Source organism: Sphaerodactylus townsendi, linkage group LG05 (assembly GCF_021028975.2).
Source record: "Sphaerodactylus townsendi isolate TG3544 linkage group LG05, MPM_Stown_v2.3, whole genome shotgun sequence".
NCBI lineage: Eukaryota > Metazoa > Chordata > Lepidosauria > Squamata > Sphaerodactylidae > Sphaerodactylus > Sphaerodactylus townsendi.
Genome location: NC_059429.1, coordinates 42,615,479 through 42,640,988, shown reverse-complemented (window position 1 = coordinate 42,640,988; position 25,510 = coordinate 42,615,479). Strand labels below are relative to the sequence as shown.

The 25,510-nt window shown below is 42.8% G+C and overlaps 1 protein-coding gene across 3 annotated transcripts in view; it reads left to right on the top strand.

The window, feature by feature from the left end:
• PLPPR5 (phospholipid phosphatase related 5) overlaps positions 1-25,510 on the top strand; it is a 194,077-nt gene that overhangs the window by 122,809 nt on the left and 45,758 nt on the right. Inside the window, exons 6-7 of one of the 3 annotated variants that reach the window (XM_048496288.1) lie at positions 6,114-6,172; positions 6,256-6,415. The exons of 1 other annotated variant lie outside the window; for it this stretch is intronic. In XM_048496288.1, coding sequence (XP_048352245.1) covers positions 6,114-6,172; positions 6,256-6,283 — 87 coding nt within the window. In that variant the 3' untranslated portion in view covers positions 6,284-6,415. Of the gene's footprint in view, positions 1-6,113; positions 6,173-6,255; positions 7,404-25,510 lie in introns of those variants that run through there. One more of the 3 variants, XM_048496286.1, reaches the window with a different exon arrangement.

Here is a 25,510-nt window from a genome sequence, read left to right as displayed (position 1 = left end):
TGCCTGAGCAAAAATGTCTAAGACTGGGATGATTTTCATTCCCTAAGATATTCAAACTCCATTTGGGTTGCTTTCCTGCCTGGCCCAAAAGTATAAATTGCAGTGCTGGTTCCTAGTCAGCACATTCTGTGCCAGAGTCCAGAGAGGTAGAGTGATAGTTCAATAGCCTTGAACTTGTCCTCCCTCTGTCCTTCCTGGGACACACAGGCCCAATAGAGGAGAGAAAACACTGAAGGGTTTGTTTTTCATGTCACTAATCAAGTTTTATTTTTCAAGAACATTTGATATTACTAACTTTTAAAACTTTATTGCTTTTCTGTTATAATTGTTTGCTGCTTTGTGATGGGGTGGGGTGGGGGCTGAGAGTGTTGGCCCAAAGGCTCAGGGTTCTATTGATTTGAATTTTAATTTGTTCAACTTTTACTGTTAAGTTGCTGTTAGCAACATTTTCTTTGTCTCTGTGGTTTCAATTCAGCTTACTGGTTGTTTGAGTGTGTGTGTGGCGGGGGGTGGGGGGGTGGGGGTGGGGGTTGAGGTCTTAGGCCAAACCCATGCAGGCCTACCTTTGGTTAAAGTTTATTTAAGGGGAGACTGTAGCTTGTAGTTTTCTCTTGTTTTACTGTTTGAATTTGTAAAATTTCTGCATAACTGCCTTCCAGTTTAATTCCTCCCTCTCCCCCTGAGTTGCTTCTTCTGTTCTTGCTTTGCTTTGCTTTGGTTAGAAGACTTCTGTTTTTTTTTTGGTTCAGCTATCCCAAAATTGAGTTTTCTCCTTTGGGTCACTCATTTTTCTCCCTGTGTTTGCAGGTGTTGTTGTGTTGCTTCTCCTTTTAAGTCCTTTAGTTTCCCACTCCAAATCAAAATGGTTTGGAGAAGGCTTGCAGATTCGGGTGCAACAAATACCAGATTTGGCTCAAATCTGGGCAAATTCTGGCATATTCAGGCAAAAATCGGCTGAATATGTCCTGCCCAAATATGAACGAATCCGAATGCAAGGTATTCAGGCGTTTAAAATATATTTTTGGTGTTTTTTCACATCACAGCCTGCAGGGAGCGCATTTTTAAAGCTAGTGGCACCAAAATTTTAGGGTATCATCCAGAGACTGTCCTGATGATATCACCAAGTTTGGTGAAGTTTGGTTCAGGGGGAGGCAAAATTATGGACCCACAAAAGGGGTGCTTCATCCCCCATTGTTTCCAATGGGAGCTAAGAGGAGATGGGGGCTACCCATCTGAAGTTTGCTTGGGGGGGCAAATGCAGTGGGCACCCAATTGAAGGTGAAGCTGTTGCCCACAGAATGAGTCCCCAGTCATCCAAACTTCAGCAAAATTGGCTGGTTCCTTTCAGGAGACCCATCAGCAGCCCTGTGGGAAATTTGGTGCCCCTACCCAGAATACCCCCCCCCCCCCGCAATCAGAGTCCCCAGTAAAATATCTAGCACAGAGCCAGCTGGGCTCTTCTAGCCAGGGGGGATGCTGATGACCCTATCAAAATCTTGCTGGACTTTAATATGTTGCTATTAAGAGTGTAGTGTAGTGGTTAAGTGCAGTAGACTCTAATCTGGAGAGCTTGGTTCGATTCCCCACTTCTCCACATGCTGGGTGACCTTGGACCATTCACAGTTTTCTCAGAACTCAGTTTTCTCTCAGCCCACTCAGTTTGCTCTCAGCCCACTCAGAAACTCAGAAACACGCAATGGCAAAACACCTCTGAACAGTGCTTGCCTTGAAAACCTATGGGGTTAGTGTAAGTCAGCTGTGACTTGAAGGCACTTCCGCCCACCATTGAATGCCAAGTCAGTTACAGGCAAAACAGCTGCCCTTAAAGATTTAATGCTGGTTGAGAGGGCTGAGATGGAATGTGTCACTAAGGCCTGGTTGGGAATATGGGAAGGAGTTAACCTCTCCCAACTAGGGTATTCAACAATGCATCAGCATAGCAGTACTGGGAGGGGAGATGGTGTTGCTGCAGTCTGTTGGGATTCCATCCCTCTGACTTGATGCTCTGAGTGTGTCTGTAGTATTGGAAAGGCAAGACAGAATTGGGATTCTGCCCAACTATCTCCCTGCCTAAGCTGGCGAAGATGGTCTTGGTGGTGGTGTTGAGGATTCCTAGGAGAATGGTTTTGGAGGATTGCAACATCCAGGCCAAGTCTACTTTGTTGAGAGTGGATTTCATGGCCTCCATGACAACAATGAGCCTGTGTAAGGTAATAGTCCATACAAATGATGCAGGTCACTCTTGATCTAGGGTTATCTCTGGGCTGGAAAAAAGATGATCTGAAGGTGGGGGGACTGAAATGGTCCCCTTGTCATGGACAGAACACTATTTAATTGTACTTTCTTGCAAGAATACCAAGACTCCATATGGATAGAGGATTAAAATGGCCCACCCCATAGGATGATGTATATGGTTGGTTTTCAGATGGCTTTAGGAGATTTTCCTGTTGATACAGTTGACACTTTGGTTGACCTTTGAAATGCAGAAATAATACAGTTAATTCTAGGTCTAAGAGACCAAGCAGCAATTTTGTTATTTCTCCACAACCATTGTGCCTGCAGAGAATAGACTTGTGGAATTCTTCCAGGTGGTCTTGGGCCTATTTGGTTCCAGTCTACAGGAAGAAATGGACTGCTCTGCTGTATGCTGCAATAATTTTGCTGAGCAGTTTGTGGATAAAATCTTTTGCATTCATTCCAACTTGGATTCTACATTAGCAGTGACAGGATTGGATGGTCACCTTTTTGCCTTTTTGTCCAGTTGTGTGGGGTATCTTTCAGCTTGTATAGTATGAAGATATGGACAGGATTATTGGAAGTTTGAGACCTACCATCTGCTTGTACAATTCTTGCCCTGCGCCCCCGACTGAATTTGCTGGGTTACTGGATGCCAGGGGACCAGTGAATGCCTCCCTAAAAGAGGAGGTGGTTGTTCCTGCCTTGAAGCAGGCAGTAGTGCGTCCACTCTTAATGAAATCTACTCTGGATCCAGGATAGTTGATAAACTACAGTCCATTTTCAAGTGTACCATTCTTAAGGAAGGTGACTGAATGAATGGTAGCTGGGCAACTTCAGGGTTTATTAAATGAAGCACATTGTTTGGATCCATTCCAGTCTGTTTTCAGGCCTGGTTGTGGAACTGAAATAGGCTTGGTCATCATGGAGGATGACATGCACCGGAAGATGGACAAGGAGAGTGTGACCCTGTTAATTCTCTTGAACCTCTCAGCAGATTTCAGCACCAGTGAGCATGTTATCTTCTGGACTGCCTTTGGGGTTGGAAATAAGATGCATTGTTCTGCAGTGTTTTTGGTCCTACCACCTTAAAGGGGGTTTCAGAAGGTTGTGCTGAGTGACTGCTTCTTGGATCCTTGGTCTCTAGCCTACAAGATTACACAAGGTTCCATCTTGACCCCCATGCTTTCCACTATCTGTATGAAGCCATCATGAAAAAGGTCATCATGAGATTTGGGCTGAGTTGCCACAAATATGCAAACAACACTCAGTTCTGTCTCATACTTCCAGAGGATGCTAAGGAGGGACTGGAAATTGTGAACAGGGGCCTGGAAGCAGTTTTGGAATAAATGAGGGCTAACAAACTGAAATTTAACCCTGGCAAAATGGAGGTACACCTGGTAGGGGGTTAGTCTGACCTGGGAAAGGGATTCTGTCCTGTACTGAATGGAGTTGCACTCCCCTTAAAGGAGCAGGTTTATAGCTTGATGGTACTGCTGGACCTTGGCCTGCTGTTGAATAAACAGGTGGCAGCAGCGGCCAGGGGTGCCTTTGCCTGGTGAACCAACTGTGGTCCTTCCAAGAGAAAGACCTAACTACTGTGGCACATGTTCTAAAACATCTGGATAAGTTTACTGCAATGTGTTATATGTGGGGCTGTCCTTAAAGACTGTCTAGAAGCTACAGTTGGCACAGTGCTGCAGCTAAAATTAATTGCATGAATTAACACAAAATCAGAGAATTATGTTAATAATTTTGTACATCTTGTCAACATGCATTAACTTTGAGAAAGCTTCACTTTTTATAAAATTGCTGTATTTGTAGGTACAAATTACTAATGTATAGTGATTGCATGTTTAATATATTAATGGTTGTTGCCCTTTTAAACTCAAAGTATTTCCAAGTAGTAGAACTAATAATGAGCAATGTACTAGAAAAATATTGCCATATTGATTGTGGAAAAGGGACCAGGAACTCTTAAAGCAGACCTTAGATCACTGAGAAGCTTACAGGATCCAGGTTTAGTATTGTAAATATGGAAAATGACGGCATGGAGCAACACAATAATGAAGACAAGGATCAAATTTTGGGTATTTTACTCTCCTTGCATAATATCAATGCTGTTTTTAGCAGGAACTGAATACTACAATACCGGTAGCACTTAGAGCAAAGAAAAGTGAAATCGTACAAGATGCAAGCAAATATAAACAGTATACTATAAAGCACCAAGTGCCATATCGCTGTTCATAAAAGTTCAAAAATCAGTAGTTCACTTACTATGTAAGGTGATCACTAGATACAAAAACCTATTAATCATTATTTACTTGAGTAAAGTGAACATAATATTAATGTAGAATCCAAAGCAGATAATTAAGTCAGTAATTTTTGCAACCATTAATATGCTGTAAAGTTGAGATAACAGGAAGATGTTTTATAAAAGGCCTATGTCTATCAATATAAGGCAGGGGTCCCCAAACTACGGCCCGGGGGCCAAATGTGGCCCCCTGAAGGCATTTATCTGGCCCGCCAGGCATAGCGGCGATGGCTCCATTCGTGTGCAGTGGGGGCTCGAGGGAGAGGAGGAACCGGCCCCAACAGCCGTTGATGTGGGGCACGGGTCTGGCAGCGTGGGAGGGTTTCCCACTGGGTGGTTGTGCTTGCAGTAGCTTGTCTGCCTTCAGGCCCCCCACAACCCAAGAATGGGGTTACCCACCTCTGCCCCTGCCAACAAGGCCAGCTGAAAGCAAACAGGGCGATCCCCACCCCCCACCCTGCGGTACCGGCTGGTAGGCGGCGAACGGGTCTCCGAGGCTTTGACTGTTGGGTCTGCTGGAGGGAAAACAGAGCTCTGGATATTCCCCCGGCCTTCGGGGTCTGCCAGATCGGCTCCCTTGGGCTCCTGGGCTCCTTTCTCCCAAACCAGCCTATGCAACAAGGCAATGCCCACAGGTCTGCTCTTTTTCTGTGACTGGAGTTGCTGCTTTCTAAACATTGCTGATCACAGGCAGGAGACATATTTGTGGATACTACCTCTATGTAAGAGTAGTCAACCTCTAGGGCAGGCCTAGAGATATCCCAGAATTACAGCTGACCTCCAGGTGACAGAGGACTGGGCCTCCTAAAGAAAAATGGACTACTTTGGACTGTGCGCTCCCCACCCCAAACCCTGCCTTCTCTCAGATTGTACCACCCAAATCTCCACAAGTAACTTTCTGACCCAGAGTTGGAAACCCACATGTGGAAACGCCTGCTCCTCACTTCTTCACTCTCAAGGCTACTCCATGTGTTGCTCTCAGGCTTTCTGTTCCGCCTCACTTATTGGCATCAGCCAGGCTGGCGAATCGCTCGCTGGCTGCTAGGGAGGAAAGAACCCAGGAAGATCCCTGATCCTGGGTTAGATGGAATGCTTCATTGGGAAAGTTCTGCTTTTTTTTTTTTACAGGGGAAGGTATTCCACAGCCTCCCCAACAATATTTGGAGCCCACCCTGTACTTGACATACTTTGGTTACTGTTCTAAAAATAGACCATGAAAGAAAGGCTGAAAGGTGAAATCAAACATTTTACAATCATTTGTGCATAGGAATTTGTTCATAGTTTTTTTTAGTCCGGCCCTCCAACAGTCTGAGGGACAGTGAACTTGGCCCCCTGTTTAAAAAGTTTGGGGACCCCTGATATAAGGTATTAATGTATATACAGTATATACATCTAGTATATACATCTTCAACTGATTAATGCTAGTTGTCACCTTTAAACTCATGTACCCCTAATATAAAGGATTGAGCACACCTGTTTATAATTTACTCTTTATAACTTGGTGCAATTCCTGTTTGTGTTGAACACTGATTGAACAACCAGTGCCATATTGTTTTTTTCAAAGAGACCAGGAAATCTTGTAGCAGATCTGAAGAACGCTGAGAAGCTTATGTGGTCCAATGGGTGAGTGAATCCACGATGGTAGTCTGGTATGTTCGAGTTACTTTGAGCAATCATAATCACTGATTATTTCATTCATCTTGTAGAATACTGTGCAACGAGGAAGACTATTGAAACAGAAGAGAACTGGCAGCCTGTTTGTGAATTGTTTTGAATTACTTTGGATAAAACTGCTGGAGAACTTGAACAGAATAAAGAACTATGATTGCGCTACAAGTGTTTTCTTAAAGGACTTTAATGATAAAAACTCAGCAAACAAGGCCTTTCATTTCTACAGTGCTTTCACAAGTCAGTTACCAATTGCCTTTATTACATGGGACTCCTTGTGTTTAGAATGTTGAATAGAGCAGGTCATGGGGACCATCTCACTCAAATCTTGTTGCATCCCCCTTGTTTTCTCCCATATGAACCTACTCATCTATTCCAATCATCTTCAGATGCCCTGTTTTGAGTGCCCCTGTCATTTGAGCCCAGATGGATGGGGAAGCTGGGGAAGGATTTTATTGGTCATGGTGCCAACATTTTGGAACTTCCTCCATATACAGTTCATCTTTCTCCCTCTATAGTCTTTGCCCGGCAGGTGTCTAGTTTGGTTACTCCCAAAAATATTTATGACTCTCCTCCTTGTTTTGATAGTAGGTGTGTTTATATGTTTTAATTGAATTATTTGACATATACTTTATTTTAAATGTTGCTTTAATGTTGAAATTTTTTTTGTGTTTTGATATTTGCTGCTTTGGCGAGAAGGTGGCTTAGAAAGGTTTTAAATAAATAAACATTGTCTTTAATTTACAGTAAACATATCCAAGCTCTCACAGGAATTGAAATCGAAATGGGTTAATAGATGCCTGGCACCAAGCAGAGTGACTTTACTACTGTATAACATCTCTTCTATGATTCAAGATCAATGCAATACATTTTGACTGGAGAGTGGACTAACTGGTACCTGTCTGGTGTTTTGTTGGAAATCTGCATATATTTATTTTAATAGGAACTTCTTTTCACATTAGGGTTTGGATCCCTTCAGATCTGTTCCACTAGCAAGATCTTCACTGTGTAACCGTGGTGGATGGAGTCTCCTGTTACCACAAGAAACTCTTTATAGCCTTTTGTTTCAGGAGAAGGCTCCTTCTGCAGGAGAAGAGTGCCTCTGCTAATGCAAGTGATTTCTAGTATCCATTTGTGGGTTACAAATTATCTTTTTATTATTTTGCAAAGTAATAAAGTACTTTTTGATGCCTGGTGGTGTCCAAGCTCTTTTTGTTTGACAAACTGTTGCTAACAGACTAGCACTTTTTTCTGGAGTTGTATCCCACTGCTCAAAATCAGCAAGAGTCCTCTGGACAGATGCTTAGGAGGATAGGACATTTACCTCAAAGATCTAATACAAGAGTCCCCAACATAGTGCCTGTAGGCACCATAGCACCTGCAATCAACTTCTCTGGTACCTGTCAAGTTTGTCTAAAAAATGAGAGGGGCTTTTGCCCAGCAGGGATTATGACTGGCCCTGGGAGATCAGTTAGGCTGTACAGATTTTAAAAACACTGCTTCAGCAATAGCTGTCTCCACAACACAAGGATCTTCACTGTGTAACCGAAGGTAAGTGGTGTGTATATAATATTTTTCAACAATATGTTCATTTAAAAAGACATCCTGTCAATAAGAGCTTCTGCCTGAAATTCTGAAGAGCTACTATTAGAGTTATGCCCAGTGGTGGGATTCAAAAATTTTAACAACAGGTTCCGATGGTGGTGGGGCCAACGGGACCAGGAGGGGAGTGACACGGTGGGGGCGTGGCCTGGGCGTTCTGGGGGCGTGGCATTCCAGAGCAGGGTGGGCAGTGCTGCGGCAGGGGCGCAGGGTCTGCGCGCCCCAGGTGCAGTTCCCCCTCACTCCGCCTCTGGATTTTTCTGTACCTCCCCTCCAGTACTGTTGTTGGTACTTTCACCAGTTTTCAAGCCCAGTGCCCTCCCTCATGAGGCAGAACTTAGCCTCTACAAAACTGAAAGTAGAAGGTCATATTTTCTTTTAACAGAGATGTATCTAGGGAAAATGGAGCCCGGGGACAAAATCTGAGTTTTGCGTCCCCACCCCCATCGGTGGCTGCCCTCTCCCACCATGACAAAACAATGATTTTTTTTGCCCCAGGTCATATCAAAGTCACAATCACATTATAGAACATGCCCCAACTCACAAATCTGAACACAGCAATGGGGCTGTGCCACACAGAAGAAATAAAATTTGTTGACAACATTTTCAAAATGCTTTCAAAATGTTTTATTACTGCCGTGAATACGTTTTATGGAATTATATCCAACACCCCCAATTGCCTCCCCCCCCCAACATTGGAAACACAGCCCAGAGCCAGGGAGGGAGGGAGGACAGGGACAAATCTCAAGTCATGTTTTTCACAGTAGTTGCACACATTGAATTTTAATACTGACAATGCTCTTAGTCTTAACTTTCCCAGTCCCAGGCTCTAACTGCTTTTCCTAGTTCTACCTTAACTCTGCCAATCAACTGATACTCTTCAAGGCATACCTCATCACACACATTGCGTAAAAACACGATTCTTTGTGGTCCGTTGCAAAGACTATCAAGACAATCTTGCTTGGCATACAATCAAGGAACAAGCAGAAACATGAACGCGAAGATAGCCAAAACACTAAATTTTTCAAAGAGCTTATAGCGGTGATATGCAGTGCAAGCTTTTGGTTAGGATCTGGGATACCCAAAGTAGCTTACGACATTATCCCCTTCTGACAGTGCCTGGTCCAGTTTCCATATCAGAGTGGGAATTCACACTTGGGTCTCCCAGATCCTAACCACTTCATCATACTGGCTTTCCTGGTAGTAATGCCTACGCAATTCCAGTCTACTTTATTTAATGCATTTATTTTATACAGTTTACATGCCACCCTTCGCCTCCCAGGCTCAGGGAAGTTTCCAGTGTATAATAAACAATAAAATCATCACATTAAATACTATTTAAAACACAGATGAACTAAAAACATCCATCTTAAATTCATTAAAAGTCTAAACTTAATACATTTTGGCTTATCACTGTAACAGAATAATTCCTTCTCAACTGGGTCAAAGGTGGACCCTGTTTTTAATACAAAGGTAATGCAGCCTGCATTTGGCTGCTCTGTGCTATAATATTCAAGTGTGCAGGAACAGCTGGGTACAGGTCTGTTACAACCCCACCCCCAGCAAAACATTTCCCAAACTGTACCTCGCAGCAACGGTAACAGGATGGTAACAGGAGAAAAATAAATCTTTCTACAACACATAGTTCTCTGCTCTTCTATTTAAGATGGGACTCTTGTACCAGCCTTAGGGAAAATAGACTGTTATGGTCATGCTAGGGAAGAACATATTGTTTATATATATTTCTTTCCATTGTGCACAAATAGCAAAGCTCAAGTTCACTGGATTTCATTTGCAAAGAACTTCAGCTAAATTGTCGAAGACTTTCATGGCCCGATTCAACTGGTTGCTGTGGGTTTTCTGAACTGTGTGACCGTGGTCTAGTAGATCCTGTTCCTAAAGTTTTGCGTGCATCTGCAGCTGGCATCTTCGAAGTGTATCCCATAGAGAAGTGTGTTGTGATACACCTCTGAAGATGCCAGCTGCAGATGCAGGTGAAACGTTTAGAACAAGATCTACCAGACCACGGCCAAACAGCCTGGAAAAACCACAACAACCAATCTATTTATAATTCATGAACAGGAAAGGCTGCCCTTTGCTAATCCCATAACTTCCTCATATTCATAATTAATGATTAGATATGAAGTTTAATTATATTTAAGTTTATTTAAGATATGAAGTTTAATTATATTTTTAACAACTCATTTAAAGGACAAGAAGCATGGCCAACAAAAATTAAACTTCCACATAGGGCTAAAATATTAGAATATAAACAGTAGTAATAAATAATACCTCAATGTATTATATTTGTATCCTTTGTTTTGAATCAGCATCTGGGCATGCTATGCAGAAACTTCCCTCCCCCCCCCCCAGTAGAAATAAAATGGTGTCCTTCCCCAAACTTTTAAAATAAAGAAATGTCTTGCTTTAGCATAATACAGTAGTAATTCCACCCATCTGCAGATTAGCAACTCCAGTCTTCAATACACTTTTAGAATGAGACTTCTGAGATCGTTTTAGAACTCTGGTTACCTCCCTTTAATTTATTAACATTAAAAGGAAAGGGTGTGTGTGCACTGAGATCTCCTTCCAGAACTTCCAACAAGTGATGGCTTTTATTAAAACGTAAGGTAATAGACAGAGTGTTGCTTTGCAAAAATCTGGGAGAAAAGAAAAATGTTCCCCACTCCGGCCTTCTGCGCCCACTTCCCCAAACAGGTTGTTTGAAATCCTGGAACACGGATTTCCCTGCATTGTTGCTCCCAAATGGAAGACCTGATGTGCCAGATCTGTGATCTGCTCCAGGTTTTGCCCTACCTTTGAAAATCTGGACAGGACAAATTCACAAACTGAAAGTAAACTGGAGGTTGCAATGCATAGAAAGTCAGAAAAGGACTTCTGTGACTGCAGCATCTTTGGAACTAAGGATGAGTGGGGGAAAAGGCTGAGGAGAGGGAAAGGCTTACTTAAGGCTATAAGTAAAACTTAACCCTAACCTCCTCCCCCCCCCACACACACACACCAGCTCGCTGCGTGTGCCCTATGGGATCCAAGCCTGCCCTGCCTGGCTGTGCATGAGCAGCAAGCAGAGCCCCAGCCCCGATGTGGGTGGGTGGGGTGCTTCCTTCTAGGTGCTGCTTGGACTCAGAGGCCACCGTGCCCATCCTCCTCCACCTCCTCCTCTGGGGTAGGTCCTCTGGCGCTGCTCTGCTTACCCTTCAGCAGTTTCCAGCCTGCCCCTCTGCCTGCCTCTCCTCTAACCCTGTGTACCTGGAGAGAGAGACAGCCAGGCGGAAAGAGACTTAAGTTAGGGATCGTCTGCAAATTCCTATCTCGTTCTGAAACGAAAGTAAGTGTGTGAGGGGTGGGGGTGGGCACCGCAGGGTGGGGGTGGGATTGGGGGGTGCCATGGAGGGCAGGGGGGTGCCATGGAGGGCAGGGGGCCCCTGGGGATGATTTTGCATCCCCCACTTGATGAGTTTTGTTGCACCCAGAGACAGAGATTGCCCCCTTGTCCCTTATGGAGTTAATCATTAACAACCGGTTCTGCGAACTGAGAAAATTTTAACAACCGGTTCTACCAAACCGTCTGGAACCGGCTGAATCCCACCTCTGGTTATGCCTAATCTCACTCCCTGATATTTGGTCATTGGCCCTTCCTCATGTGGCAGCCATTTTGTGGCTGGCTTTGCCTCCCAAAGCTGCCATTTTGTGTCAGAATTCCAAAGGTGCCCACAGACTTAAGAGCTCTGGGGATCCTGATTTAAAACCACTGTTGGATAAGTACCAATTTGCCAGCCACACATTCCTGGGCATCCAAAAGTATTTTACTGTAGCCTTGCATTCAGATTTTAGAAGAGAAATACAGAAATATACCGGCAAGTGCATTGTTAGCTATCAATAGCCAAGAAGAAACTTTGATGAAAGCCAAACCAGCATGGAAGCATGGTGAAATATAGAAACATGGTCAAGATTTTGTCTTCCATATTATTAAACAGCCTGCTAAGTACTAGATCTCATTTCACAGTCCAGGGCCTGAGACTGATTCAGCAACCACATTCAATTTATTTAACCAGAGATTATTACTAGCAAGTATCCTGCTGTTTCATCATTTGGAAACATTAAGCAGTTGTCCATTTTCATTATCTGTTTTTGTTTATGAGTAAGGTCTTGCTTTCCTAACTGTTACTTCCAATTCTTGTGCAATCTGATACACTCTGTAACAGCTGCTTTGTCTTTTATGTGCCTGTGCCTTATTCTTGATTAATTTTTGAACTATCTTGTTCTCCTATATTAGCCTGTTATTGCTATGATTAACCAGATGCAAAACAGTTCTGAAGATACTTTAATTAAGCCCACCAGTCATTTTTCTTTTGTTGTCAATACTCTTTGCTACCTGTATTTTAGACTTTTACATTCTTACTATATGAGAGAGTCAAATCAAGGGTTTTTCCACATTCTAATTTTCCTCACATGTGTATCCCTGCTGCTTTGAGGGGAGGATTCTTTTCCACATGTGTTTTGATCCCTCTAGTGGTCAATATGATATTACATTTCTGGCATAAAAACCTGCAGTTTAAATCTGCATGGAGATAAGCTGAACATAAAGCAGTGTATCATCAAATCAATCACTAGAGGGAGCAAAGCATGAACAAAAAAGACCCCCCCCCCAAAAAAAAAAAACCAGGAACACACAAGGGAAGAAAATTAAAATCCAGAAAAGCCTGATTTTTTCAAAAAAGTTTGGACAAAGGAAAATGAATGAAAGTCACTACAGATTGCTAACATCAACATGATAGTTGAATTCATAATTAGCTGAGGCATTGTATTTCATTGTACAAGTGATTTTCAGACATTCCAACTGCTTTACCAGGGACAGACCCTAATAACTGGCCCTAAATAATCAATGTCCCTATGGTTTTTATTTCAGGATATCTTTAAAAATAGTTAGTATGTTATAGTTCTAAAAGGTGCATCTCTCTCTGTAGGGTCTCTTGAAGTTAATCTTTTTTCTCCTCATGTATTTTGTCACTAATGCACAAGGAGATGAATAGAGCACATATATAATGAACATTTAGGCACCCTGAATTGAACAACCATTTTAATACTACTGGTTTTGAACATGGGTCCTAGAACATCATCCAAGGATGTGAATGCCTTAGGACATCCATTACCTTGTTGAAGCTAAAGAAGATTGGAACTAGTTGGTGTTTGAGTGGAAAACTACCTAGCAATCTAACGTACATTTCTTGAGTTTTTAGAATATGTGTTTTGGATGGCTGTAGAACAATTTTTATTTGTGCCCCGCTTTTTGGCCCCAACCTGGCTGGCTCAGGCTAGCCTGATCTCAAAAACTAATGATCAACCTTGGTTAGTACTTGGATGGAAGACCACCAAGGAAGTCTAAGGCTGCTTCATAGAGACAGGCAATGACAAACCACTTCTGAACGTCCCTTACCTTGAAAATCCTATGGGTTGGGTCCTGACTTGATGGCACTTTCAATCTCTACCACCACACTTTGAGGCGGGTTGATGGTCCAGTGATAGAGCATTGGCTTTGCATGGTGAAGGTCCCAGGTTTGGCCCACAGCATCTCCATTTACAAGGATCAGATAGTAAGTAGTGTGCAGACATTCATCTAAGGCCCTGGACAGCCACTGCCAGTCAGAGTAGGTATTGGATGTTTGAATTTGCCAAACCAAATGGCAATGTATTCCACCTCAGCATAAGACAGCCTGCAATCAATGCAATGGGATTCTGAAGTAGTTTAAAAAGCAGCACAAAAATATAATTTAGACAAACAAGCAGGAAAAATATGCAATGCAAATCCCACAACCCACGTTTGAACTCAACCCACTGTCAGTGCCATAGGCACTATATCCGTGGAGACCCCAGCAGCAATACGGTAATGTACTATGAAAATGTCACTACAATAAATGTTTGTAGCCTTGCCATGAATCTTTTCCCCTTACTAAAATCTCCCTATTGAAACTTACAATGGTGCTTTGGACTGCTATAAAATATGCAATAAATCTGCTATAAAATAAGCATATCCATTTGGATTAGAACTCAATAGTCCTGAAGCACTCAATATGCATTCTGTATACCTGTATTTGCATAACCTCAGGCAGCGCAAAATGCTGGAAAAGGCCTGGCTTTCAAGATAAATATAGGTTGCAGCACGTAAAATAGAAAACACACAATCACTTTTAGAGCACTACTGTACTTGCCTGGTAAAAGATACCAAAGAAGCATGAGCAAATATGGAACATAAACATGATTTAATAAAATGTCCTTAAGTCACTCTGATATTTCTTTTTCAATGTTATTTTAATGAACAGAAGACAAAACACACTCACAAGACAAAAATAGGCATGAGATATGGTGAAAAACAATGTTTGTTATTTGTACAAGGGAGGAAAAAATCAATCTCAGTTCCAATATTTCCAGATAATAAAATATGCAGTGGTGAAAAATAAGGATAATTCCCCCTCCCACTTCTCTTCCTTAGCCAAAAAGAGATAGAGACATATTCTTCCATTAAAGACAAGATATAAAAAGCTTTCACCTTTAGGGTGAAATGACTGGACCAGCAAGTTTGTGATTAAATGGAGTACAATAAACGTTGATTACAAGTGGGGTTCTTGATTAGCTGCACTAGCAATAAAAAATGAATTGGTTCTTATTATTTCTGTTTTGTGATGAGACTTAACTTCCTCACAACACACTTAGGGATCTTTAGGCATAGGAAAAAAATACCCCTTTGTGCTTATCATAGGAAAGGATCACAGAAGCACTCAGGGATTTCCGTTGGATGATGCATGGCATGACCCTGCTTTATCTGGGAGATTTCACCTGATCCTGTGTCCTTTCCAAGCATGTCTTGCAGTCTCCAGAGGCTTTCCCCTTTAAGTCATAGCAAAGAAGAAAAAGTCTTTGCTCTGACTAAAGGGGAAATGATGCTACAGCTGATAGCAGAGTCTTTGTGTGAATGGTTTGCCTGCAACCATCTTCAAAATGGCAGAGCTAAGCTCCATCTGTCTCCCCCTCACTTTAGTTGTTTAACAGGGCTTTATTTCATTAAAAGTTGAGGGTCATCTCAGGAGGAAAAGAGACTTACTGGGCTGCAGCAGGACTGGGCAGGAATCTTGGTGGGTTGGGATTGGTTTTGATGTGATGAGAGGGTGCGGCAGCCTGCAAGCAGGTTTCCTTATTTGGGGAGTGGTATCCCTGCCCACCACTAAAACCTCCAGCAAGAAAAGCTAAGAGTAGGTGGACTCTAATCTGGAGAACTTGGTTTGATTCCCCATACTTCCACATGAGTGGTGGACTCCATCTGGCAAACCAGGTTTGTTTTTGCACTCTTACATTCCTGCTGGGTGGCCTTGGGCTAGTCACAGTTCATTCAGAACTCTCTCAGCCCCACCTACCTCACAAGGTGTCTGCTGGGGGAGAGGAAGGGAAAGGAATTTTTAGCCCCTTTTAGTTTCCTTACAGTACAGAAAGGGGGGTGGGATATAAATCTAAACTCGCCTATTCTTCTTAAGCCTGCTCCCACTGCAGGGTGGAAACTATCCTGGTATGGAATATAAGAAGAACATTCAGGCAGGACTTGCTCCACCAAAAGGGTTGACGTTGTTGTCTACCTTTTTCCTCTTCACCACAGAAGCAGAATTTGCAGCCTGAGGGCCAAAATGACTTGAGCTAGCTCTGCTTTTAGGTGCAGGAGAAAGAACTGTGGAATGGTTAGAAAGGAGAGATTTGGATTCAAAAATTTCCACATCAGTCGTGTAGTTTACTGGGTGACCTTGAACCAGTCGTGCTTTCTCAACCTACACTACGCTTCTTGACAAGGTTGCCAACCTCCAGGTGGTGGCTGGAGATCTCCTGGTGTAAAACGCCCAGTTCATGGAACAACTCACTTGATGGGTCCAAGGAATTTTATTCATGACAGCAGAGCAACAGGAAAAGACAGTTCTGGTCCAATGGCACCAAAGCTGTTGATAATATGTTCAGGCAATGCCCATCCCCCATGTGAACCAACAGATACAGTAAAGTCCAGCCTGCTCTAACCACAGAGCTTAAAGGGCATGGATCTGATAAACACCTGCAAAGCAAAGCAAAGCCCAAGTACAGCTCATCCTCACAGCTCCCCTCCCCCCGAAGGAATGGCATCCTGACACCTGGGAATACAACTGATGTATAGGCAACAGGGATCAGTTCACTTGGAGAAAATGGCCCCTTTGTAAAGTGGACACTATGGTCTGGACTCTGCACTGTGGTCCTCATCAAAATTGAAATATCCATATTCTCTCTCTTTCTCAAACACATTTGAGTCCTCTGCATGGCATTTCCAGTGTCTTTTATAGTTTGTGTGTATATAAAGTACTATCAAGTACTAATCAAGGCTGACCCTGCTTGGCTTCCAACAAGATTGGGCTTGCCTCAGCCATCCAAGTCAGGGTCTCTGTTGTTCAGCCATAACATACTCATGGACAAAGTTCTTAATGGCCTCTTCCACACATGCAGAATAATGCACTTTCAATCCACTTTCATTGCACTTTGCAGCTGGATTTTACTGTGCAGAATAGCAAAATCCACTTGCAAACAATTGTGAAAGTTGATTGAAAGTGCATTATTTTGCTTGTGCGGAAGGGGCCAATGATAACTTTATTGTTGGTGAACTATGACACCTGGGAATGCAGGTGGCAGAAGGGCTTACAAATGAAAGAGCAGGTAGGGAAAGGCAGGCAGGCTGGGCAGAAGGTGCACAGGTGACAGAAGACCCTGCCAAAAGACTTGGACTTCAACCAGGGTTGCCGAGTCTGGTGCAGAAATTCCTGGACATCTCCAAGTGTAGCTTGGGGAGGGCAGGGTTTGGGCAGAGAATTCAGCAGGGTATAATGCCACCCTCTAAAGCAGCTATTTTTCTCCAGGGGAACTGATCTCTGTAGCCCACAGATTGCTTGTAATTCCAAGTGATCTCCATCTGGAAATTGGCATTCATAGCCTTGATTCACCTTGATGTATCTCATGACCTCTCTGAGCAGATAAGTTTCTCGTATTTGTGTCTGTGTAGCTACGAAAATAGCTCGCTGAAAATTTTTAAAATAGGAAAACCATATATTGCCAGAATTGGCAGGACTAGCTGAGTACAACTAGGTACTTTTGGGGCTGAAAAGGTGCCTAAGATCAAAACCTGCAAAGCAAATGTCCTAGGCATCTTCTGCGAATGGCAGCAGGGAGAATCCTTTCAGCTCCACACAAAATGTTGATCATGAGTTGCAGGTAAAACTGACCAGAGAGCAAAACAATTTGGCAGGAAAGATAAGATGCCTCCTGAGCTCTGCATTCCATACAGTCAGGCAGGAGCCATGTAGGCAGCTCAGGGGGAAAAGGTGCACTTCGATGCGTTCTCCAAAAAAGATGTCTTGAGTTAAAATAAGGCATCCTGAGGACGTCTTGAGAAGAAAGATGTGCGGAGTGCCTTCCCAGGACACCTTTTTAAACATCCCCACAATGTCTTATTTAGGCTGGTGGAATGGAACATTGTCCCCAGAACTCCAGAGCTCCAGAACATTGTCCCCAGAACTCCAGAACATGTCCAATACTTACTTCCATGTTAGTACTGTATGTATGTATCTGACCTTCATTCAGCCTCCTCTGTATCACAGCAGTTTGTACAGCTTTCTTGTCACAGGCTTAATGTGACTACTTTCTGGACTTCATTTGTCTTCCATCATTCAATAAGGCAATTGTGTTTCTTTCACGCTCAGGTAACAAAGCATCAAGGATATTTATTCTTCCCAGTTCTTTGTGGAAAGGACTGAAAAATGCTATCTTCACAATAAATTGAAGGTTTATTAAGATGATGACTACATTCATTCATCACTAAACCTAGTTTACTAAAAGAAATAAAATCTGGGCCATCACTTCTTTTAATTATTTAAAAGTTCTGGCCATTTCCACATTTTTATTGTGGAGAACTGGCAAAATTCCAGTGAGATTTTTGGCTGTTTAATTATACCCATTGCAACTGAACAAATATTTACCGGTATGTATCTTTTCCTGAGTGATGGTCTAGGCTGGGGGATCCACAATTTTGTTGAGCCTGTGGGCATTTCAATATTTTTTGAGAACAGATAGTGGGGTACTGCTGTAAAATAGGTGTCATGGGAGGGGGGGGGAAACTATATAACAGCTAGACTACGGCCAATCATAAAACCAGGGGAGGTTTCAAGCCAAGCACCCTTTTTTGATTAAGGGAGCTGCTTCTCAATGGATGCTTTCTCTAGACTAGAGAAAATGCCTCCTGGATTCTTCTGAGGAAATCCTTCTTCAGTGAGATGTCAGAAAGGCAGAATTTTTTTAAAAGGGAAAAGCTACAGGGGAAGAAAGAAGTAGGCATTAGTGCACATGCTGAGTTGACTCAACCTGCAAAGTTGCTGGAGATCAGTATTACCGAGATGAAGATCCTATCATGAAGTATTTCCTGCTGATCTAAAAAGTAAAATGAAAAATGCAGTACTGTAGTTCTTTTACCAACAGGTACTTATCAGAGATTTACTTCAGAGCCAGTGATTTCTCACAGTAAGAGCTCTTATACATTCTTTACCCCTTTTCCCTCAAGCAAATCCATGTGCGCTCATTTACTTGTTTGCTGAAATAAATGGAGCAGCTTGTATGAGCAAGAGTTTCATGTGTGGAAACACCAGTTTACATCTTCTGCCAACTGCTGTGCTGACTGACATGCAAAGCTTTAACTTCTTTATTCTGGGAGGTGCCGCATTTCAAAATGCCACCTATCTTCCATGACTCAATTTTTTGTCTTTAATACAAAAACAAAACAAACATACAATAGCTTATCCTGGGTGCTGAAAGGAAGAAAAGTTTCTCTCCTGTCAGCTTCTGCACATCTCAAAATAATGTTCACTTTGTTAGATATTACATCCTGCTGAATCAAAATGTCACTAATATTTTATCCACTATTTATCCATGGAAGGTGAATATTTATAGGCATTCATAGCGGTTCCCCTTCGAAGACAACGATGGGCTGTCAACAAATTTCCTCATACACTAAATTTATGAATTTCCCCATGCACTAAATTTGTCAGAGGAGACCTTACTCCAGGTAGGGGCTTGGTTCAGCAGTAGATCATGTTCATTGCATGCAGAACATCCCAGATTAAACCCCTGGCATATCCAGTAAAAGGATCACAAGGGCCGTTTCTGCACAGGCCTAAATCACCGATTTCAGCCCAGTAAAACACTGCTTTTTTGGGGGGGAGCCTTTGCACAGGCGCCACTACCAAATTGATGTGGCGTAGCTTTCCCCCCACTCAGCTGGTCATGCAGAAATGGCCATAGTATGTTGTTTGAAAGACTTTTACCTCACTCTATGGAGCACTGCTACCACTGTGAGTAGACAGTATTGACCTTGGAAGACCAATGGCCTATCACAGTATAATGCAGATTTATGAATACTCCAAATTCCTTTGTATAAATTTGATTGGTCAAAAAAAATGACCTCCCCATAAGACAATGTCCTCTTTTAAAAGAATGTTTAAAAGCCACCTGATTTCAATGGGTTTACAGGGCAGACCTTTTATTGAGAGTTTTTCCCGCTGCTGAAAATTGATTTCATTATATATTTCATTGTTGCTTATAGGCTAGTTGTGTATACTGCATTGTTAATAATGGGTTTTTAGAGCTGAATTTAGAGCTTATTTTAGATTTGATCCTTGCAAGCTGTTCCCTGGGGGCTCTGGGTTGCTGGCAGGGTAGAACTTGAAAATTAAATAGAAATACTGTTTTTAAAAATTGTATGCTTGTAAATTCCCAGGAGAATCTTACTGGCTGCTGTGCAAACAAAATATGAACTTTGGTCCGGTCCAGTGCAACATTGTTTAAGTTCAGCAGACTATTGTCTCTAAATTAATGTGTAATACTGGAATCGTGACAAGGCAGAAGATAGTTGGGATCCTTCCTGATGAGTTAAGTGCCATCTAGAATGAGCGAAGTAATCCTGTGCATTATTTTATCATTTTGTCAACCATTTCAGTTTTCACTTGTCACTGATGGTTTTGTAAAGTTGATCATATTATGCAAACATATTATATACTTTTATTCACAGTTTATCTGACATTTATATATGCCACATGTGTCTTTTGGTTGGATAAGTCAGGAAGAGTTGGATCTTCTCTGCTGTGACCTCTGAAATTCTTGGTGCAGCATCAGTTTTCATTGGTGGTCAGAGAGAGGGAATTGTTACCACAATCTGCCATGACAATATTGCCTTTCCATGCATTTTACCTAACCATTTTTTAGTTTAAGGCAATATAGCTGAGTGCATCGCACTTAGGCAAGCGTTGTTATGGCATCCACCTGATTCTTTAACAGTCTTCCTGTCTGAGCAGCAAAGAGGTGATCTCAGACAATGTTGAAGACCCTGAGTGTTTCATGGTATGGAAATTCCATGTTTGTTTGGGGTTTTTTAAAGCATGACCTTGGGGAAGTCCCAGAACCTCTTGTTGCACACTCATGCAGCAGGAAGGGATGCCAGCTTCTAGGTGGGACTCTGAATTATAGTTCATCTCTAGACTACAGAGATCAGTTCCCCTAGAGCAAATGGACACCTTGGAGGGTGGGTTGTATAAAACTATACACTGCTGAGCTCTCCAGGCGCCATCCTTTCCCTACCATCACATCCCCCACCAATGACCAGGGAAGACCTGGCAATTATAGCTGCAGGTCATATTTGCAATCTAGTTTTCTGTTAAGAGTAAATGTATGCTAGTCTGGAAGTGGAGGAATTATACATCTAGCCCACTGTCCTGGTCAGACCAGTGCCCATTAGGGTTTAGATTTATACAAGGAGAGAAACAATGCAGGGATTAAGGATACATGTCTGTGGTCAATGCTCCGAAACTGAAGGTTCCTTGGGAGTTTCCAGCAGACATAGTTGGCACTCCAAGGCAAACCAAAATACACAAATGATTTAGGCAGTTGGCATCATCTCTGCCTTTCTGTAAAAGCCATATGGTGCCCCAGAGCTGCTGGTAATGAAGAAAATTGGGCAATGACATAAGCTGAAACTCAGGATGAATTCAACAAAACACCAGACTCTCTGGCACTGATCCAAATAAAGTGTTGTAACTTTTATGTTACCCATATGTCTGTGGATAGTTGTACAGCACAAATTTTTCCAAAAAGTGGTGGGATTCTTTGTTTGACCCTTGATGATATAATTGGTAGCTTGCTGTGACTTATTTGCAAGGCTGTTTATGGATAAAATTGTTGGCAACCATGCCAGTACAGAGCCTGCTGTTATAATTGTTCAATCTTGAGTGATTACCAGAGCACAGTCTTGTCATAGTTGTTTGGATGACTTTCAAACTTCACCCTCCTTCCTTCAGGAGTAAGATGGATAACCACTAAAGAAATCGCCTTTTTCATTGTGGTGCCACACCTGTGGAAAACACTCTCCCAATTCTTTCTGTGGTCCTAATACTGAGAAACTGAAAATTATCAGGCAAAACCCATTATTTTCTCAGATTCTAATCCTTTTTATGCCACTTGTGGGACCCTGGGCAAAAAATGCCCAACAGCCCTGGGAAGAGTACCCAAGCCCTACTTCCCTGCCAACCCATCCATCTACATGCTTCACTGCTTGCCTATGTGTTCTTCCCCACTACCTTGCAAGCCCTCCCACCACCCATGCTGCCAGCTGAACACACTATACATACACCCTTCCCCTTTCCATGGTGCTAAACAGCTCAGATGAATGGGAATTAAGGTTGTTGACCTCCAGTTGAAGCTTGGAAATCCCCTGAAATTACACCTGATCTCCAAACTGCTGAGATTAGTTTCTCTGGAGAAAAGGACAACTTTGGAGGATGGAATGTATGACATTATTTTGTTGAAGCCCCTCCCCTTCCCAAACCCCACCCTCCGCAGGGTCAACCACCAAACCTTCAAGCAAGAGAGCAGGTGGATAGAAGAAGAGCACATAAGTGGGTGGCTGGTGGTACAAATGGAAGAGTGGCAGCTGTAGGTCCTGCCAAAAATCCAGGGCTCTGGCGGCTGCCCCATCTTAGGGCCCTGACAATGTCCTCCCCACTAGAATATATTTTTCATTCTTCATTCCACGGCCTTTCCTGTTCAGTAATTATAATGTTTCCCTGCAAAGCAAAATCATCAAAACTTAGAGAAGGATAAAATGTAAAGGGGAGCAGGGAAAGAAACAGGATGTTAAAAATTACTCCATACAGCAGCTTAATGTTATACATCTGAAATTAATGAAGGGAAATATTAATAATTGAGATCAGCATGTGGAAAGGAATGGCCTCAATTATTCTGTGGCATCGTCACAAAACACAAAGAGGTCCCAGGAGATAGAGCCTCCTCTTGCAAACACCATAAATTATTCAACACTCGCCTTGCATATCTGAGGCACCGAATTTCACCTTCTGGAACTCTGCTGGAAAGGCTGGGCTGCTTTTTATTTTGCCAACATCTTTGATAATTTTACTAAACCAAAGAGAAAAATGAAATCATCCAAACCAATTGCCCCCTAAGAAACTTTTAAAAATGCATGAGGCCTGGGAATGGAAGCTGACAGATCAACCAACAGGGAAAACTGGGATGGTTGTATTGAATGAAGAATGAAAGGATCATCCTAAAGAAAATCTTCTGTTTCTGCCAAAACTGCTGTTCTACAACATCATTGCCTTTGGTGCCATGTGACTGCCATGCTGATGGCAATAGCAACATGTTTGAAAAATGTGTATCATTTCCTTTGCCTAAACATTTTTTTCCTTAATGGAGACTCCTGGTCCCACAACTGCTGTGGTATGGAAACTGTGGCTGCCCCTTTCTCTCATTTATGGGTGGGTGGGGGGGGGTTAGTTGCACATACATAATGGAAACATGCTTAGGATCCAATAGCGAAGAGGAAAAGTCTTCACCTGCACATTACAGCTCACAGGAATCATGAAATGAATGTTAGGGGAAAGTCTTCTCCCATTGTTATTTTTCTGTTTGCAAGTGGGTTTTCCTCTTTTGGGAAGGTAGTAAAACATGTGAATTCTCCATTTCTAATCTGACATGGCACAGTCCATTTGATCCTGTTGAATCTATAAACTGGATCGACTCCTTAGCTTTCTCATCAAAGACTTCCATCCCCGATTCATCTCCTCAACCAGAAGTTTTCAAAAACTGAAATGAATTCCACTTAATTCTCCAGGCTTTAACACAAGGAACTACACTTCCTGTCTGTCATTCTGACCTTGTCATCTTTGTTCAACAGCCCCACCCTGCTTATTCTTGACCTCATTCTGCTGTCCATTTTTCTGCTCTATAATTTGAATTCAGCTCTCATAAGCCATTCTCTTTGTCCCACAATATCCTTGCCATTGCTAGAATGTCTGCAAGACTATATCCAGCTATTGTTACATATGTGTGCTTGTGTGTAAAGTTCTGTCAAGTCATAGCTGATCTATAGAGATTCCTGATGGGGTTTGTAAGGCAAGTGATTAAGCAGAGGTGGTTGCCATTGCTTTTCTCTGCAGAGTCTTCTCTGGAGGTCTCCTTTCCAAGTACCAAGCTTAGGTACTTGCAGAGTCTTCCCTGGAGGTCTCCCTTCCAAGCTTAGTTTCCAAGATCTGACAAGATTGGGCTATGCTATACCCAGTGCATCCCACCACCTCAGGGAAGGGCAAAGTGAGTGGACTGTTAGTGCCCAGAGAAGCCTGGAGCCAAGGGGGCTGCTGAGGCACCAGGCTTCTCCAGGACTTTGGATGGTCCCCTCACTTCCTGCCATGGCAGTGGGAGCGAGGGGGCTGTTAGATCCCTGGAGAAGCCTGTTGCCGAGGCACCAGGCTTCTCCAGAACTTTGAATGGTCCCCTCACTTCCTGCCATGGCAGTGGGAGCGAGGGGGCTGTTAGAACCCTGGAGAAGCCTGCTGCCGAGGTACCAGGCTTCTCCAGAACTTTGAATGGTCCCCTCACTTTCCGCCATAGCAGTGGGAGCGAGGGGGATGTTAGATCCCTGGAGAAGCCTGGTGCTTCTCCAGGACTTTGAAAGGCCCCTTGCTTCCTGCCCTAGGACCTTTCAGACCCCCTGAGAAGCCTGGCAGTGATAGAAGCCCGGCCCCTTCCACAGCAGCCAGTTAAGTGTGAGATGACGGAATGGGGGAGGGGGAAATCTACCGAACTGGTAGATAAATAGAATCCCACCACTGACTATACCATTCCCCCAGCCATTGTTAATGCAGGCGAAATAGGATGGTATGGAAAGACAGCTCCTTGGTGCAAATCACAGAGAAAACATCGACCCTCAGTTTAACGATTTCGTCTTGGAAATTAAGGAGGGGTAAAACAACTAAGAAATAGCTGTGCATGGAAAATGTTTAAGAATGTAAGTATCTTCTAATGCTTTTATTTTGCAGAGATTGCTGTGTAGAGCTCATATTAAAGCCGAGATATAAGGAATAAATGATAATTGAATGGGAAATTAAACCCAAGTTGCCACTTATCCTAGTGGACACTTGGGAAGCTGTTGAGAACACTTTGCCCATTCCCACTTTTGCAACTACTCTCATCATAATTTCCCTTCATCATGGTTATTTATTAGAGCCATTATCTAAAACAGTGGTGCTTACTCTGCAGCTCACAGAGAACCACATTCACTATTACTGTCAACCAATGGAGCCACATGACTATTGTATGCTGTGTGCCACTCCACAGAAAGTACTATAATATAAACTGATTAACATTGAATATATAATATTAAATATAACAGTAACCTTTTTTAATTTCCAGAATACTTCACTATCAATTAACAATGGGGGACTCAATATTATCAATGATGCTGAAAGTTTAGGACACCTGCTTTTGTGGTTCTGGTGTACTACTGCAACAGGGAATTTAGAAAAATAATGTGGATCACTTTTCTATGTAACAAGGTGTTGGAACATTTGGCCTAAGTCTAGTGGTACATGCCATAACTGTGAGAGCAGAATCTTCTGCCAAAAGCAGGAACTGCATCTGTGGATAACTTATAGGGCCAAGAGGTTGGTTTTATTAACCTATTCTCTTTGCACCTCAGCTCCCTTCAATCAAAAGACAGATCATCTGGCAAAAGTATCATATCCTTGCATTGGAAAAAGCTATCATCATTGTTGGTGACGGATGCCACCAGTTTTTTCACTGAAGGAATAATGAATAATGGCCTTTTGTGATCACTGAAAAGTCTATGCCAGGGATTACGGGACTTACATAGGCAAAAACCACCTGGGTTGCCAGCTCTGAGTTGGGGAATACCTAGAGATTTTGGAGGTAAAGCCTGAAGATGATGAGGTTTGTGGAGGAGAATTACTGCAATGGGCTATAATGCCATAGAGTTCACCTTCCAAAGTGGCCATTTTCTTCAGATGAACTGGTCTCTGTTGCCTGGAGACCAGTTGCAATAGAGGGAGATCTCCAACCACAATCTGGAGACTGGTTTCCATAGACAGGGAGCTGCAGTGAGGATGACTAACAGGTGAGATGGAACGAAAAGCTGCTCCCTGCCAGTATATTAGAAAAAAAGGCTATTGGGAAAGGAAGGGAAGATGGGCCCTAGGATTGCTGTGATGCAAGGAACCATGCATACAGCACCTGGATGTGCTTATGGCTCTCCATTTATCCAGG